Source organism: Myxine glutinosa, chromosome 8 (genome assembly GCF_964187855.1).
Source record: "Myxine glutinosa chromosome 8, kmMyxGlut1.1, whole genome shotgun sequence".
NCBI lineage: Eukaryota > Metazoa > Chordata > Myxini > Myxiniformes > Myxinidae > Myxine > Myxine glutinosa.
In genome coordinates this window covers 107683518-107696633 of record NC_136268.1, presented here as the reverse complement: position 1 = coordinate 107696633, position 13116 = coordinate 107683518, and the positions used below count along the sequence as shown (strand labels likewise).

At 46.7% G+C, this 13116-nt stretch overlaps 1 protein-coding gene across 1 annotated transcript in view; it reads right to left on the bottom strand.

Annotated features, from left to right (window-relative positions):
• The window catches only part of LOC144893315 (uncharacterized), a 29789-nt gene extending 23282 nt beyond the window's left edge, over window positions 1-6507 (bottom strand). Inside the window, exon 1 of the mRNA XM_078783657.1 lies at window positions 6252-6507. Within this exon, the coding sequence (XP_078639783.1) occupies window positions 6252-6306 (55 nt within the window). The 5' untranslated portion in view covers window positions 6307-6507. The remainder of the gene's footprint in view (window positions 1-6251) is intronic.
• Window positions 6508-13116: the final 6609 nt, after the last annotated feature.

Below are 13116 nucleotides of genomic sequence, written 5' to 3'. Positions count from 1 at the left end.
CAAGTCCAAGATGGCATCCCAAGGTGACATCCTGATCCACTAAAATGGCTCTGTCGAATAGTAGTCAACCTAGAGAGACTTTTTCAGTGTGTATACCTAGGTTTAAGGCACCCAGGAAATCATCAAAATTACTTAAATAAGCACAAAGTAATCAGGTAATCCAGTAAGCCAGGTTTACCAGCCCATTAGGCATTTGTTGTCTTATACAGTTAGTCGCTATTCATCCTCATCCTCCGACTCACCAGCTAATGAACCAAGTGTGTGTTTCAGATTGGAGATAAGAGTGTAATGTGTCTACACCACTGCCACCTGTGACTCCAGTCCACAGTATTCAGTGATCATTACAGACAAAGGTTTGTACAAAGCTTGAGAGGTTATGGCAAGGGACAGACTATTTTATATTGGGGAGGGGGGGGACTGAAAAATCTAGCTCACGCGATCTGTGATCATGCAAGTGATGCCATCCTAGATTCTGTACCAGAAACGGAGATCCACGTCCTTCATGGAGGTTCACTCCTTCACAGAATACCATGGAAGAGTGGAGAAAGCTATGGTGAAATAGCGCAGTCGTATGCTGACTTCACCATCCAGCATTATGGTTCAGCTACGATCATTGTCTTTGATGGCTATGAGGAAGGGCCGTCCATTAAAGACAACACGCATCACAGAAGAGGACACAATATTCATCCCATTGTCAGCTTCACTGCTGAGACAAAGTTCTCAGGCAAGAAGGAGGAGGTCCTGTCAAGAGATATCAATAAACAGAGACTGATCGGGATGATAAGTGATGAACTGAGAGAAAGGTATTGCACTGTGGTCAATGCACCTGGAGATGCTGAGGTAGATATAGTAAAGGCTGCAGTGGAGGCATCTCTGCTACACACCACTACACTGATTGGAGAAGATACTGATCTCCTTGTCTTACTCCTTTACTATGCGCAGGGAGACAGTAAGAGCCTTTATTTCAGATCAGACAAGTCCAAAGCTGATGGCAGTTTTAAAGTGTATGACATCAACCGTCTAAAAGAAATCCTCGGACATGACATGTGTTCTCAGTTGATATTCATCCATGCCATGACTGGTTGTGACACGACTTCTCGGATTTTTGGTGTTGGCAAAAAGACTGCTTTCCAGAAGCTTGTAAAAGGAGACCCTGTCCTTCGGTCTTGTGGCAACACATTCACCATCCCAAACCAGACCACAGAGGTGATCGATGACCTTGGATGCCGAGTAATGGCTATCCTCTTTGGTGGCAAGTGCAAAGATTCCCTTGCAACAATGCGATATAACACCTTCAGCAAGAAGGTTGTCTCTGCTTCGTCTTTTGTAACACGCGAACATCTGCCCCCAACTGAATCTGCTACCAAACTTCACTGTCGTAGAGCGTACTACCAGATCATGGTGTGGATGGGAAAAGAAGAGGGTATGGATGCCATGAAATGGGGGTGGAGCCTGCAGGATAATCAGTTTGTCCCACTTATGTCAAGAATGAACGCTGCTCCAGACAGTCTCTTGAAGGTCATTCATTGTAACTGCTCCACTGCCTGCAAGACACTCCGCTGCTCTTGTAGACGATATGGACTACCATGTACTACTGCCTGTGGACCGTGCCAACTTGAAGAATGTGACAATCCACATAACAAGTTTCTTCCAGAGGAGTCGGAGGATGAGGATGAATAGCGACTAACTGTATAAGACAACAAATGCCTAATGGGCTGGTAAACCTGGCTTGCTGGATTACCTGATTACTTTGTGCTTATTTAAGTAATTTTGATGATTTCCTGGGTGCCTTAAACCTAGGTATACACACTGAAAAAATCTCTCTAGGTTGACTACTATTCGACAGAGCCATTTTAGTGGATCAGGATGTCACCTTGGGATGCCATCTTGGACTTGTCAATAAATAATTAACTGATGGTAATTTTATTGATTCAATTGGATTCATTGGGCCCTAAAACCTTGGGTTAAACACCAAAACCACCTTTCTAGGTTGAATAATAATTGAGATATGGCCATTTTAAGCTCCCGGTGGCCATCTTGGACGCCATCTTGAAAATGACCCCTTTCCGGAAGTCAGATGTTACCAGATTTTTAGTATGTTATTTAGCATGCCCAATGGTACCAGAATCCATTGAAAAACCTTTTGTATCAATTTTTTGGGGGTTAGGTCAGTTTTTTTTCCTATATTGACCCTACTACATTTTGATTCTGATGTTGGGCTAGCGCCTGGTGTTGGGCTAGCGGCTAGGGTGCCGGCTTAGGATCCTAGGATCCTGGGTTCGAATCCCGGTCAATCGCTGAATTAACGCCAGGGGGGTTGACTCAGCCTGTTCATCCTTCCGAGGTCGGCAAATTGAGTACCAGTTCACTGGTGATTCCCTGCTTGTCGTTAAAGGCGGCAAAAAGGGTTGGCGTCAGGAAGGGCATCCGGCCGTAAAACATTGCTTCAAAAAGGGGACCGAAAAACAACAACAACCACAGTTCCCGAAAAAGGCCAACCCCTGCTTGCGGGGAAAAATGGCCTCTAAAGGTGTTTTTTTTTTTTGTTTTTTTTTTTTAAATTGACCCTACTACATTTTGATTCAATAACAAAGATTATTGATCGATGAATCCTTGGAATGCAGTACTTTCGAAATGATGTATGTATCCAAACCAAGCCTTTAGTGCATGCGCTGTGCTTTTTGCATCGACACGTTTCTGCATTTCAACGAAATGATAGCAAGGAAGATTTAAAAAACGCTGACAAAGTTAACAAGGGATTAAAAAAAGCTGCTTGAAAACAACCTCAGAAGATTCTACCACAAACTAAGAAAGCAAAGGCAAGATGTAACAAGTCCCCCCAAGAAGGAAAGACTTGAAAAGTTTTCGAAAGAAATCTATGAAGAACCAATAGAACATAACAAGGTGGTGGACTGGATCTGAAACTTGGAAAAGAGTGGGGAAGATGTGGCCATCAAAAACACTGTCCGAAAACAGCGACATCTGAAGAAATGCCCCCAGTGATGATTGAAGAAGAAGAAGAAGAAAAACTTTCTTGCAAAATGCCGAACTTTAAAAGCCCGAGCCCGGATGGAATTCCGAATTTTTGGCTAAAGCAACTAGATGCTCTTATCCATTTAACAAACTTATCCAAATGGAGGAGGTAATAGATAAATGACTCACAGAGGGTAACACCTTCCTCAGCACAAAATCTGAAGAAACCCAACGACCTCACAAGTATAGACCATTAACATGTCTACCAACAACATACAGACTTCTGACAGGAATCAGCACAGAAATGATGTAACGGTACCTAACACAACAACGATGCCTCGAGGCCTTTTACAGGAGGCATGTAAAAGAGGATGCCAAGGAACAATATTTGACCATCTACGACAAAACAAGGCCACACTCGAAAACTGTAAAACGAGAAGAACCAAACTCTCCACAGACTGGATGGACTAAAAAAACCCGTAGACCTCGACATTTGCAGACTCGCGGAACCAGCCCATTTGCGGTTTACAAAATGTGACCTGCTTCTACATTTGCAGCCCCTGCGCCCTGGCTATTTGCATTTTTGGCGGGCATAAACCATCCCCCACCACCGTTCCCCGTCACTATTGCCTGCCCGCCACCATGCCCCGCCACCATCCTCCAAACTCCCGTCCATCGATGACAGAGAAATTACTCCTCAGGTCTGATCGTGTTGACCTTCCATGCCTTTTCTGTGGACACCACCCACAACTTTTACACGACAAACATACACTTGACGACAGTACTGATGACACCTGCAGCCACTGCCAGTCCGCACCACACACAATAAAACATATCATGGAAGACTGTGCGGTCCTGGCTTCATGAAAGCAAGACCCTCCACCACCATCCCACAAAAACAATGGTCACACGACACACCCCTCCTCCATCTACCCACAATCCCCTGCACAGGTTCGTCTGCACAGTGTCCTGGGTCTAAATTTTCTTCTTGTCTCACGGCCTTGACCAGTTGTGATTCCTTGCTCTGGTGAACTTTTGTGCTCATTGCTTCATGTCAATCATGGGGTCTAAGCCTCTGTATAGTGCAAAAGATGCATCTGCTCCCAAGAAGCAGAAAAAATTGATGAGCTGAAGCGTGAAAGTGGAGCTGCTTGACCGACTACAAATGAGTGAGAGTATGGCCTCTGGGGGCAGACATTATGGGATAATAGACTCTGCTGTCCGACACACAGAAAAACGAGAAGGTGATTTGTGAAAGTGTCACGGTTGTGAAAGCGTTACACCCAGTGCCAAAAGTCGTCACGCAGGTGAGGGACATCCATATCGAAAAAATTGGAGAGGGTATTGAAGGTATGGCTGCACGACAATGCACAGAAAAACGTGCCTTGATGTGGGCCTATCATTCGTGGAAAGGCAAAGCACAATTTTAATCACCTGGTTGCGAACACGAGTGATGCGGGTACGAGTGATGCAGGTATATGTGATGTGGGTTCAAGTGGCTCCACTTCTTTCCAAGCCAGCAGGGGGTGGTTTGACCGCTTCAAGAAGCAGTACAACCTCCACAATGTGAAGCCCACAAGCTAGAGGGGGTGGTTTGACCGCTTTAAGAAGCCATACAACCTCAACAATGTGAAGCTCACATGCTAGCGTGACTCAGCAGATTTATGAAGCAGATGCAACTTTCTCCACTCAACTCACACAGCTGATTGAGAAGATGTGGTATCTGCCAGAGCAGGTCTTCAATGCTGAATACCGAATAGCACAAGGCTGAAGAAAATGCTCAAAAAGATGGTGCCAGGCCTGAAGCACACTCAGAGGGAAAATCCCTATGCTGATATTTGAGGAAGATAATGAGTGCACAAAACGAAATGTTGAGTCAGATGCTATAATCGAGCCCTGAGGGGATGTATGGTGGGGGGTTTGTACCCCAAAATAGGTATTTGCTTTTTTCACAGAATATACACACGCAATTCTAATGAAACTTGACCACAACCTTAATCACCCGTGTTGGTAACAAAGTTTGTTCACAGCATTAAAAAAAAAGAAGCGGCCCGTGAGGTATCTATTGGGGGGTTGCCCCCCAAATAGGTATTTTTTTTGTTTGTTTGTTTAAAGTCTTATGATTATGATAGTATGATTCCACATGCTGCCCTGTATTCTAGAAACCATTAAAACTAGCCGAAACCCGTGGAACATCCACGGAAGGGAGGATGTGGTGTATGGATAGAGTGTACCATTATGGATGGCAAAGGGGATTTGCTTGTCCGAGTAAGAGTTAGGAAGAAAGATGAGAATGAAGAGTGCATATATGAACAACGATCGCCGACACAGGCACAAATGCATGCTCTGGATTGTCCACTCAGTGGACGGCTTGCTTTCGCCTTCGCCTGTCCAATCAGTGGACGGCTTGCTTTGCCTTCGCCCAGCAGACGCCAATACGATGGCGTCGTAAGATGGCGTCGTATCGGCAATTAATCGGATGCTTTTGGGCCCCAACGTTGGCTAATTCAGATTTTTCGAGTATGGCTGTACGTGATAAACAAAGAGCGCGGTTCGTAGATCGTAAATCCATTAGTGCCGTGGGCATCGGGTCACTGGGTGCGGCGTAAAAGGGATAACAAAGTCGAATCCTTACGCTATTATTATATAGATTGGTTTTAAATACCTTTATTCAGTGCAGTATACTGTTTATTCCACCAGGTGAGCGCCAGGGGTATTGCCCCGATGTTTCAGTTTTTAATAACCATGTAAAGGTGAGTGTGAAATATTGATTTTATCCCCCTGTTGTTATTCCTTCACTGCTATAATTATTCCCACCTCCTGAGGATGGCTGAAGGAAATTTGGCCGAAGCCTTTCACAAACTGACTGGCCAAGCTTGACGTTCGACCAAACAAGACAGAGCTGGACATCCGGCTTAACGTCCATCCGTGAGACGGCACACACATTGATTAATCACCCTGCCTTATTACACCAGAATGGCAGTTTGTAGTTGGGCCGAGATTCGAACCGAAGCAGGAATTTTTACAGTTAAAGTTTGAAAATGGTTCTTCTTCTTCTTTTTCATTTCCAAAGGTAAGAATGCCATGAATAGTTTAACAAGAAGAGTTTCTGAAACTGCTGAGTTTGTGCAGAAGGTGTTTGATTTACAGGGTGAGGTTCATCTCAAACAAACAACATCCATGAATCATTCCATCTCATCGATGTTTGTATCCATGACAAGGTAATAAACATCAGGTAAGGGCTCTGAACAAGGAATAAACTTGTGTGTGTTACTCACATTGTCCATCCAGGGTCCTTGTTCCTGATTTGAAGATTTTCCCGCCAAATTCCATGTCACAGTAACATGATGCTCCGTTGTTTGAGGCAGAAGATGAGAATGTAAGGTTTGCAGTTGTTCGTTCTCCATCTCTTTGAACCTCTTTTGTTCCAATTGCCGAACATCGTGCAGAGAGATGGAGGTTAAAATGGCTCTGAACGGCACAAGAGAAGGTAACGTTTTGACCATCCACGGGAATCTCTGGTACGAACCGGGAAGTTGGGCGATCTGTGCAGGGAGAGAGAAAACGGTAAAATGTTTATGAAGAATAGAAAACTAATATCTGCGAAAACTACTTCTGGTGATGACGTCAATGGTTCATAGTAGGGTCAATATACGAAAAAAACTCCTCTAACCCCCAAAAATTTGATACAAAAGGTTTTTCAATGGATTCTGGTACCATTGGGCATGCTAAATAACATACTAAAAATCTAGTAACATCTGACTTCCGGAAAGGGGTCATTTTCAAGATGGCGTCCAAGATGGCCGCCGGGAGCTAAAAATGGCCATATCTCAATTATTATTCAACCTAGAAAGGTGGTTTTGGTGGCTAACCCTAGGTTTTAGGGCCCAAGGAATCCAATTAAATCAATAAAATTACCATCAGTTAATTATTTATTGACAAGTCCAAGATGGCATCCCAAGGTGACATCCTGATCCACTAAAATGGCTCTGTCGAATAGTAGTCAACCTAGAGAGATTTTTTCAGTGTGTATACCTAGGTTTAAGGCACCCAGGAAATCATCAAAATTACTTAAATAAGCACAAAGTAATCAGGTAATCCAGTAAGCCAGGTTTACCAGCCCATTAGGCATTTGTTGTCTTATACAGTTAGTCGCTATTCATCCTCATCCTCCGACTCCTCTGGAAGAAACTTGTTATGTGGATTGTCACATTCTTCAAGTTGGCACGGTCCACAGGCAGTAGTACATGGTAGTCCATATCGTCTACAAGAGCAGCGGAGTGTCTTGCAGGCAGTGGAGCAGTTACAATGAATGACCTTCAAGAGACTGTCTGGAGCAGCGTTCATTCTTGACATAAGTGGGACAAACTGATTATCCTGCAGGCTCCACCCCCATTTCTTGGCATCCATACCCTCTTCTTTTCCCATCCACACCATGATCTGGTAGTACACTCTATGACAGTGAAGTTTGGTAGCAGATTCAGTTGGGGGCAGACGTTCGGGTGTTACAAAAGACGAAGCAGAGACAACCTTCTTGCTGAAGGTGTTATATCGCATTGTTGCAAGTGTTACATATTTATGTGAATGTATGTGAATTACCATTCAGGTCTTTGCTTATCTGTGTGTAGTATATTAAGTTGTTGTGTAGTTGTTGTGGTTGGAGGGTCAGGAGCCCTTCTGAAAAGGTGGCCGGAAACGGAAGTGACCGGAAACGGAAGAAAAAAAGACGAGGAAGAAAAGGGACGAGTAGTATTCTTCCTCGCCCCGCTCCGACAAAAGGTGGGATCGACCTTGCGCTGCGTGGAAAAGCGGCGTTCCGAAGCCTGTCTGGCGAGAGGAATTACCGGGACGTGTACCTGCCCGGTGGAGACGTCAAGTTGACGTGGGGCCGTGCATCGACCCCGCGTCTGGCATCGTTCGCGGCACCGTCTAAACAGACGCGTGCGGGTCGCACGTTGGGGCCTAACGCGCCTTGCAAGCGGCGTGGGGTTTGGCTTGCTCTACCGTACCCGCTTCGCGTGGCCACGAGGGGCTGCAGCCACGGTGCCTGGTACGATACCTGCCCGGTGGAGAAACGTCCACCCGGGGTTCGTTCAACCGCCCGAGTGCGGCGACGCCGACCAGTATCTTGGTCAGGAGGGGCCCAGAGACATTGTGAGGAGCAGAGACCGAAAGGGGGTTGTGAGTACTCACCGGGACACACATATATAAGATGGCCATCTTACTCATAGGGAAGTGCTTGTGAATTGGGAATTGTTGATGGTTGTGTATTGTTGATTGCTCGGGGAAAATCTCCGTGGTTGTGTCATTGAAATTGTATGGTATCATTACCATTGGAAATATATCCTTGAACATCTGTTGTCTCCTGGGTGAAATTCATATGGATTGCGTGGCGAAAGCGCATATATAATACAGCTTGCTGGCGGAGTTCCTCTCACGGTCCGGGGGTCACCGAGACCAGGTATTCACCGAGGGGACCACGTAACAGAATTGGGGGCTCGTCCAAATTACGATTTGCGGTTTCGCAATTGGGTCTACGTCCGGGATTTAAAATTGTATAAAATAATAAAATAATTATTTTTTTATTAATTAAAATTTATTAATTAATTATTAATTGGTAAAAAAAAATTGAGAAATTGGGGTAAAGTCTTGGGTGAAGGTTAACAGGTGTTAACGATAGGCACCATGGCGTTTGTGGCACAGAACTTTGGGGTAACCCCGAGTGAGGCACAGTTCCGAGCGTTGCTAAAGTCGGACCTCTTGAAATTGGCCAAACATTTTAACTTGGAGGTCCGAACTAATTTGAGGAAGGCAGAGTTGCAGGCCACGGTGATACAATCTATGGTGGGATTAGGAACATGGGACGAGTTAGCCTGGGAGTGGCTACCCGAAGAACCAGAAGATGTTGAGCTCCGGAAACTGGAGTTGCAATTACGGAGCCAGGAACGGATTAAAGAAGAAGAAAGGAAAGCAGAAAAAGAAAGAGCAGAAGAAGAAAGGAAAGCAGAAAAGGAAAGAGCAGAAGAAGAAAGGAAAGCAGAAGAGAGGAGAGAAGAGAAACAAGCAGAGGAAAGGAGAGTGGAACGAGAACTCCAGGAAAGGTTAGCAGAAGAAGAAAGGAAAGCAGAAAAGGAAAGAGCAGAAGAAGAAAGGAAAGCAGAAAAGGAAAGAGCAGAGGAAAGGAGAGTGGAACGAGAACTCCAGGAAAGGATGAAAACAGAGGAAAGGAAAGTAGAAGCAGAGGAGAGGAGAGCTGCAAGGGAACTCGAAGCAGAGGAGAGAAAAGCGGAAAGGGAATTAAAGGAACGTGACATGGAGCTTCAGCAAGAAATCAAATTCAAGGAGCTGGAGTTAATGAGAGAACGGGGAGAGGCACCAGCTTTGCTGACGGGGTCGACACCTAACCAGAAAACCTGGGATGTGGGCAGACATGTGAGGCTGGTTCCACCGTTCAGTGAAAAGGAAGTCGCGAAATTTTTTCCACACTTTGAGAAAGTGGCTCGACAATTAAACTGGCCGGAGGAGGCCTGGACCATACTCGTGCAAAGTGTGCTGGTGGGGAAAGCTCAAGAGATTTATTCGGCGCTACCAATGGACCAATGTGCAGATTATGAGGTACTGAAGAAGCACATCCTCAAAGCCTATGAGTTGGTTCCGGAAGCTTACAGACAAAAATTCAGGAATGCCAGGAAGAGGGAGAGTGAGACCCATGTGGAGTTTGCCAGAGTGAAAGAAAACATGTTTGATCGGTGGTGTGAGTCAAAAGGAGTCGGGAAAGACTTCGAGACATTGCGGGACTTGATCCTGGTGGAGGAATTCCAGCAGTGTGTCCACGAGGACATCAAAGTGTACCTGCAGGAAAAGAAAGTACCAAAGTTGTGGGACGCAGCCACCATGGCAGATGATTATGCCTTAACCCACCGAATAGGGGTCCACGAACCTAACTCCTCGCCTAGATCTCCGCAGGGGAGGTGGGGAACAGCAGGTGCGGAGAACGACCATACATGGCGGCGGCCTCGAGATGATTATGGGGACAACTATGATACCCCACCTGTTCGAAATCAGAGGGATGCGGGCCCAAGACAAACTTATAGTTCGGGGGGCCCGAGGCAGACCACGAGTTTTTCCTCCGGGCCTACTTGCGCTTTTTGCAAGAAACCTGGACACTTGATGTCCAGTTGTTACCGCATGAAAAGCGAAGACCCAGAGCGGAGTCCGACTACTACGACTCCAAACGCAATGGCCATTGTGAGAAATCGCCATCAAAAGGGTTACCAACCATTTATTTCAGAGGGGTTTGTGTCACGGGATGGAGCCTCGACTAACCGGAAACCGGTTAGGATATTGAGGGACACAGGGGCACATCAATCTTTAATGCTTGAAGGCATTTTGCCATGGTCCGAGGAGACGGCAACGGGGGATAGTGTTCGTTTACAGGGGATCGGGGGCGGTGTTAGTGCTCCCCTTCATGTCATCCATTTGGAGTCCGATTTGGTGTCAGGACCGGTCACCGTCGGTTTACAGGCCACGCTTCCTGTAGAGGGTGTATCTGTGGTTATCGGGAATGATTTGGCCGGGGGGCAAGTTTATGGTAGCCTGAGGGTTGGTAAAGAGCCCAGCAGGGAAAATAACGCCACACCAGCTCGGGATGGCGACAAAAGTGCCAAGTTATTTGTAGGGGGACTGAACTTCAAAACAGAGGAAGAAGTTCTGACCTCTGTCTTCAACAGATATGGGCCGCTGGTGGAAGTGCGGTTGGTAAGAGACTGGGAAACGCAACAGTCAAGAGGGTTCGGCTTTGTCACGTTTGCCAGCACAAAAGACGCCAGAGAGGCAGAGAAGAATTGGAATGGCAAGGATTTGGAGGGTCGGACCATAACAGTAGGGAAGGCATTTCGTAGACGTCGAGAGGTCTACAGGAGAGGACAACTGGGCGGTAGTTTTGGTGGTGGCCGCAATCAATATTATTATGGAGGCTCCCTGAGTTACGGCCGCTCCCGAAGGAAGGATTGGCAAAGTAGTGGCCGAGAAGGAGACCGCTATTCCTGGGACTACAGGGACAAGTGGTCCCACCCTAAGTATTAGGGAAGTTCTGAGAAGTTGAAGCACTGAATGCGGCGGAGCCGCCGAGCCAAGATTCCTACACGGATTAACCGTGAACACCGTTCCTAAAGGCGTCCATGTAGTGAACTTTCATGCACGGACTAACCGTGAACTCCACGTTCCTCAAGGCGCCCATGTAGAGAACTTTCCTGCACGGACTAACCGTGAACTCCACGTTCCTAAAGGCATCCATGTAGTGAATACTCGGCTTGGCCTCCCGGAAAAAGTGCTATCGAGTGGCTTAACTTTGGATCTTTGATCAACCCCTTAACCTTCATTCACAAGAAACTGACGGTCCAAGTCAGAGGGTCATGAGATGGAGTTTGATTTGGCAGGGACAAGGTCGTTGCTGGTGCTTAGTCCAGAGTGAGTAATCTGGAGGGGTTGTGGTGAAATTTTGGTTGCTTTATTTTTAAGTGATAACTGTGCCCGGGGGGAACTGATAATGTGGGGGGGTTGAGTTATCTGGTTTGTTTCTCCAAATTGGCCGGCAAAGAAAGTTTTCGCTGGGTTCAAACTTTCTTTCTTGAAGGGGGGGAGTGTTACATATTTATGTGAATGTATGTGAATTACCATTCAGGTCTTTGCTTATCCGTGTGTAGTATATTAAGTTGTTGTGTAGTTGTTGTGGTTGGAGGGTCAGGAGCCCTTCTGAAAAGGTGGCCGGAAAAGGAAGTGACCGGAAACGGAAGAAAAAAAGACGAGGAAGAAAAGGGACGAGTAGTATTCTTCCTCGCCCCGCTCCGACAAAAGGTGGGATCGACCTTGCGCTGCGTGGAAAAGCGGCGTTCCGAAGCCTGTCTGGCGAGAGGAATTACCGGGACGTGTACCTGCCCGGTGGAGACGTCAAGTTGACGTGGGGCCGTGCATCGACCCCGCGTCTGGCATCGTTCGCGGCACCGTCTAAACAGACGCGTGCGGGTCGCACGTTGGGGCCTAACGCGCCTTGCAAGCGGCGTGGGGTTTGGCTTGCTCTACCGTACCCGCTTCGCGTGGCCACGAGGGGCTGCAGCCACGGTGCCTGGTACGATACCTGCCTGGTGGATAAACGTCCACCCGGGGTTCGTTCAACCACCCGAGTGCGGCGACGCCGACCAGTATCTTGGTCAGGAGGGGCCCAGAGACATTGTGAGGAGCAGAGACCGAAAGGGGGTTGTGAGTACTCACCGGGACACACATATATAAGATGGCCATCTTACTCATAGGGAAGTGCTTGTGAATTGGGAATTGTTGATGGTTGTGTATTGTTGATTGCTCGGGGAAAATCTCCGTGGTTGTGTCATTGAAATTGTCTGGTATCATTACCATGGGAAATATATCCTTGAACATCTGTTGTCTCCTGGGTGAAATTCATATGGATTGCGTGGCGAAAGCGCATATATAATACAGCTTGCTGGCGGAGTTCCTCTCACGGTCCGGGGGTCACCGAGACCAGGTATTCACCGAGGGGACCACGTAACACAAGGGAATCTTTGCACTTGCCACCAAAGAGGATAGCCATTACTCGGCATCCAAGGTCATCGATCACCTCTGTGGTCTGGTTTGGGATGGTGAATGTGTTGGCACAAGACCGAAGGACAGGGTCTCCTTTTACAAGCTTCTGGAAGCAGTCTTTTGCCAACACCAAAAATCCGAGAAGTCGTGTCACAACCAGTCATGGCATGGATGAATATCAACTGAGAACACATGTCATGTCCGAGGATTTATTTTAGACGGTTGATGTCATACACTTTAAAACTGCCATCAGCTTTGGACTTGTCTGATCTGAAATAAAGGCTCTTACTGTCTCCCTGCGCATAGCAAAGGAGTAAGACAAGGAGATCAGTATCTTCTCCAATCAGTGTAGTGGTGTGTAGAAGAGATGCCTCCACTGCAGCCTTTACTATATCTACGTCAGCATCTCCAGGTGCATTGACCACAGTGCAATACCTTTCTCTCAGTTCATCACTTTATCATCCCGATCAGTCTCTGTTTATTGATATCTCTTGACAGGACCTACTCCTTCTTGCCTGAGAACTTTGTCTCAGCAGTGAAGCTGAC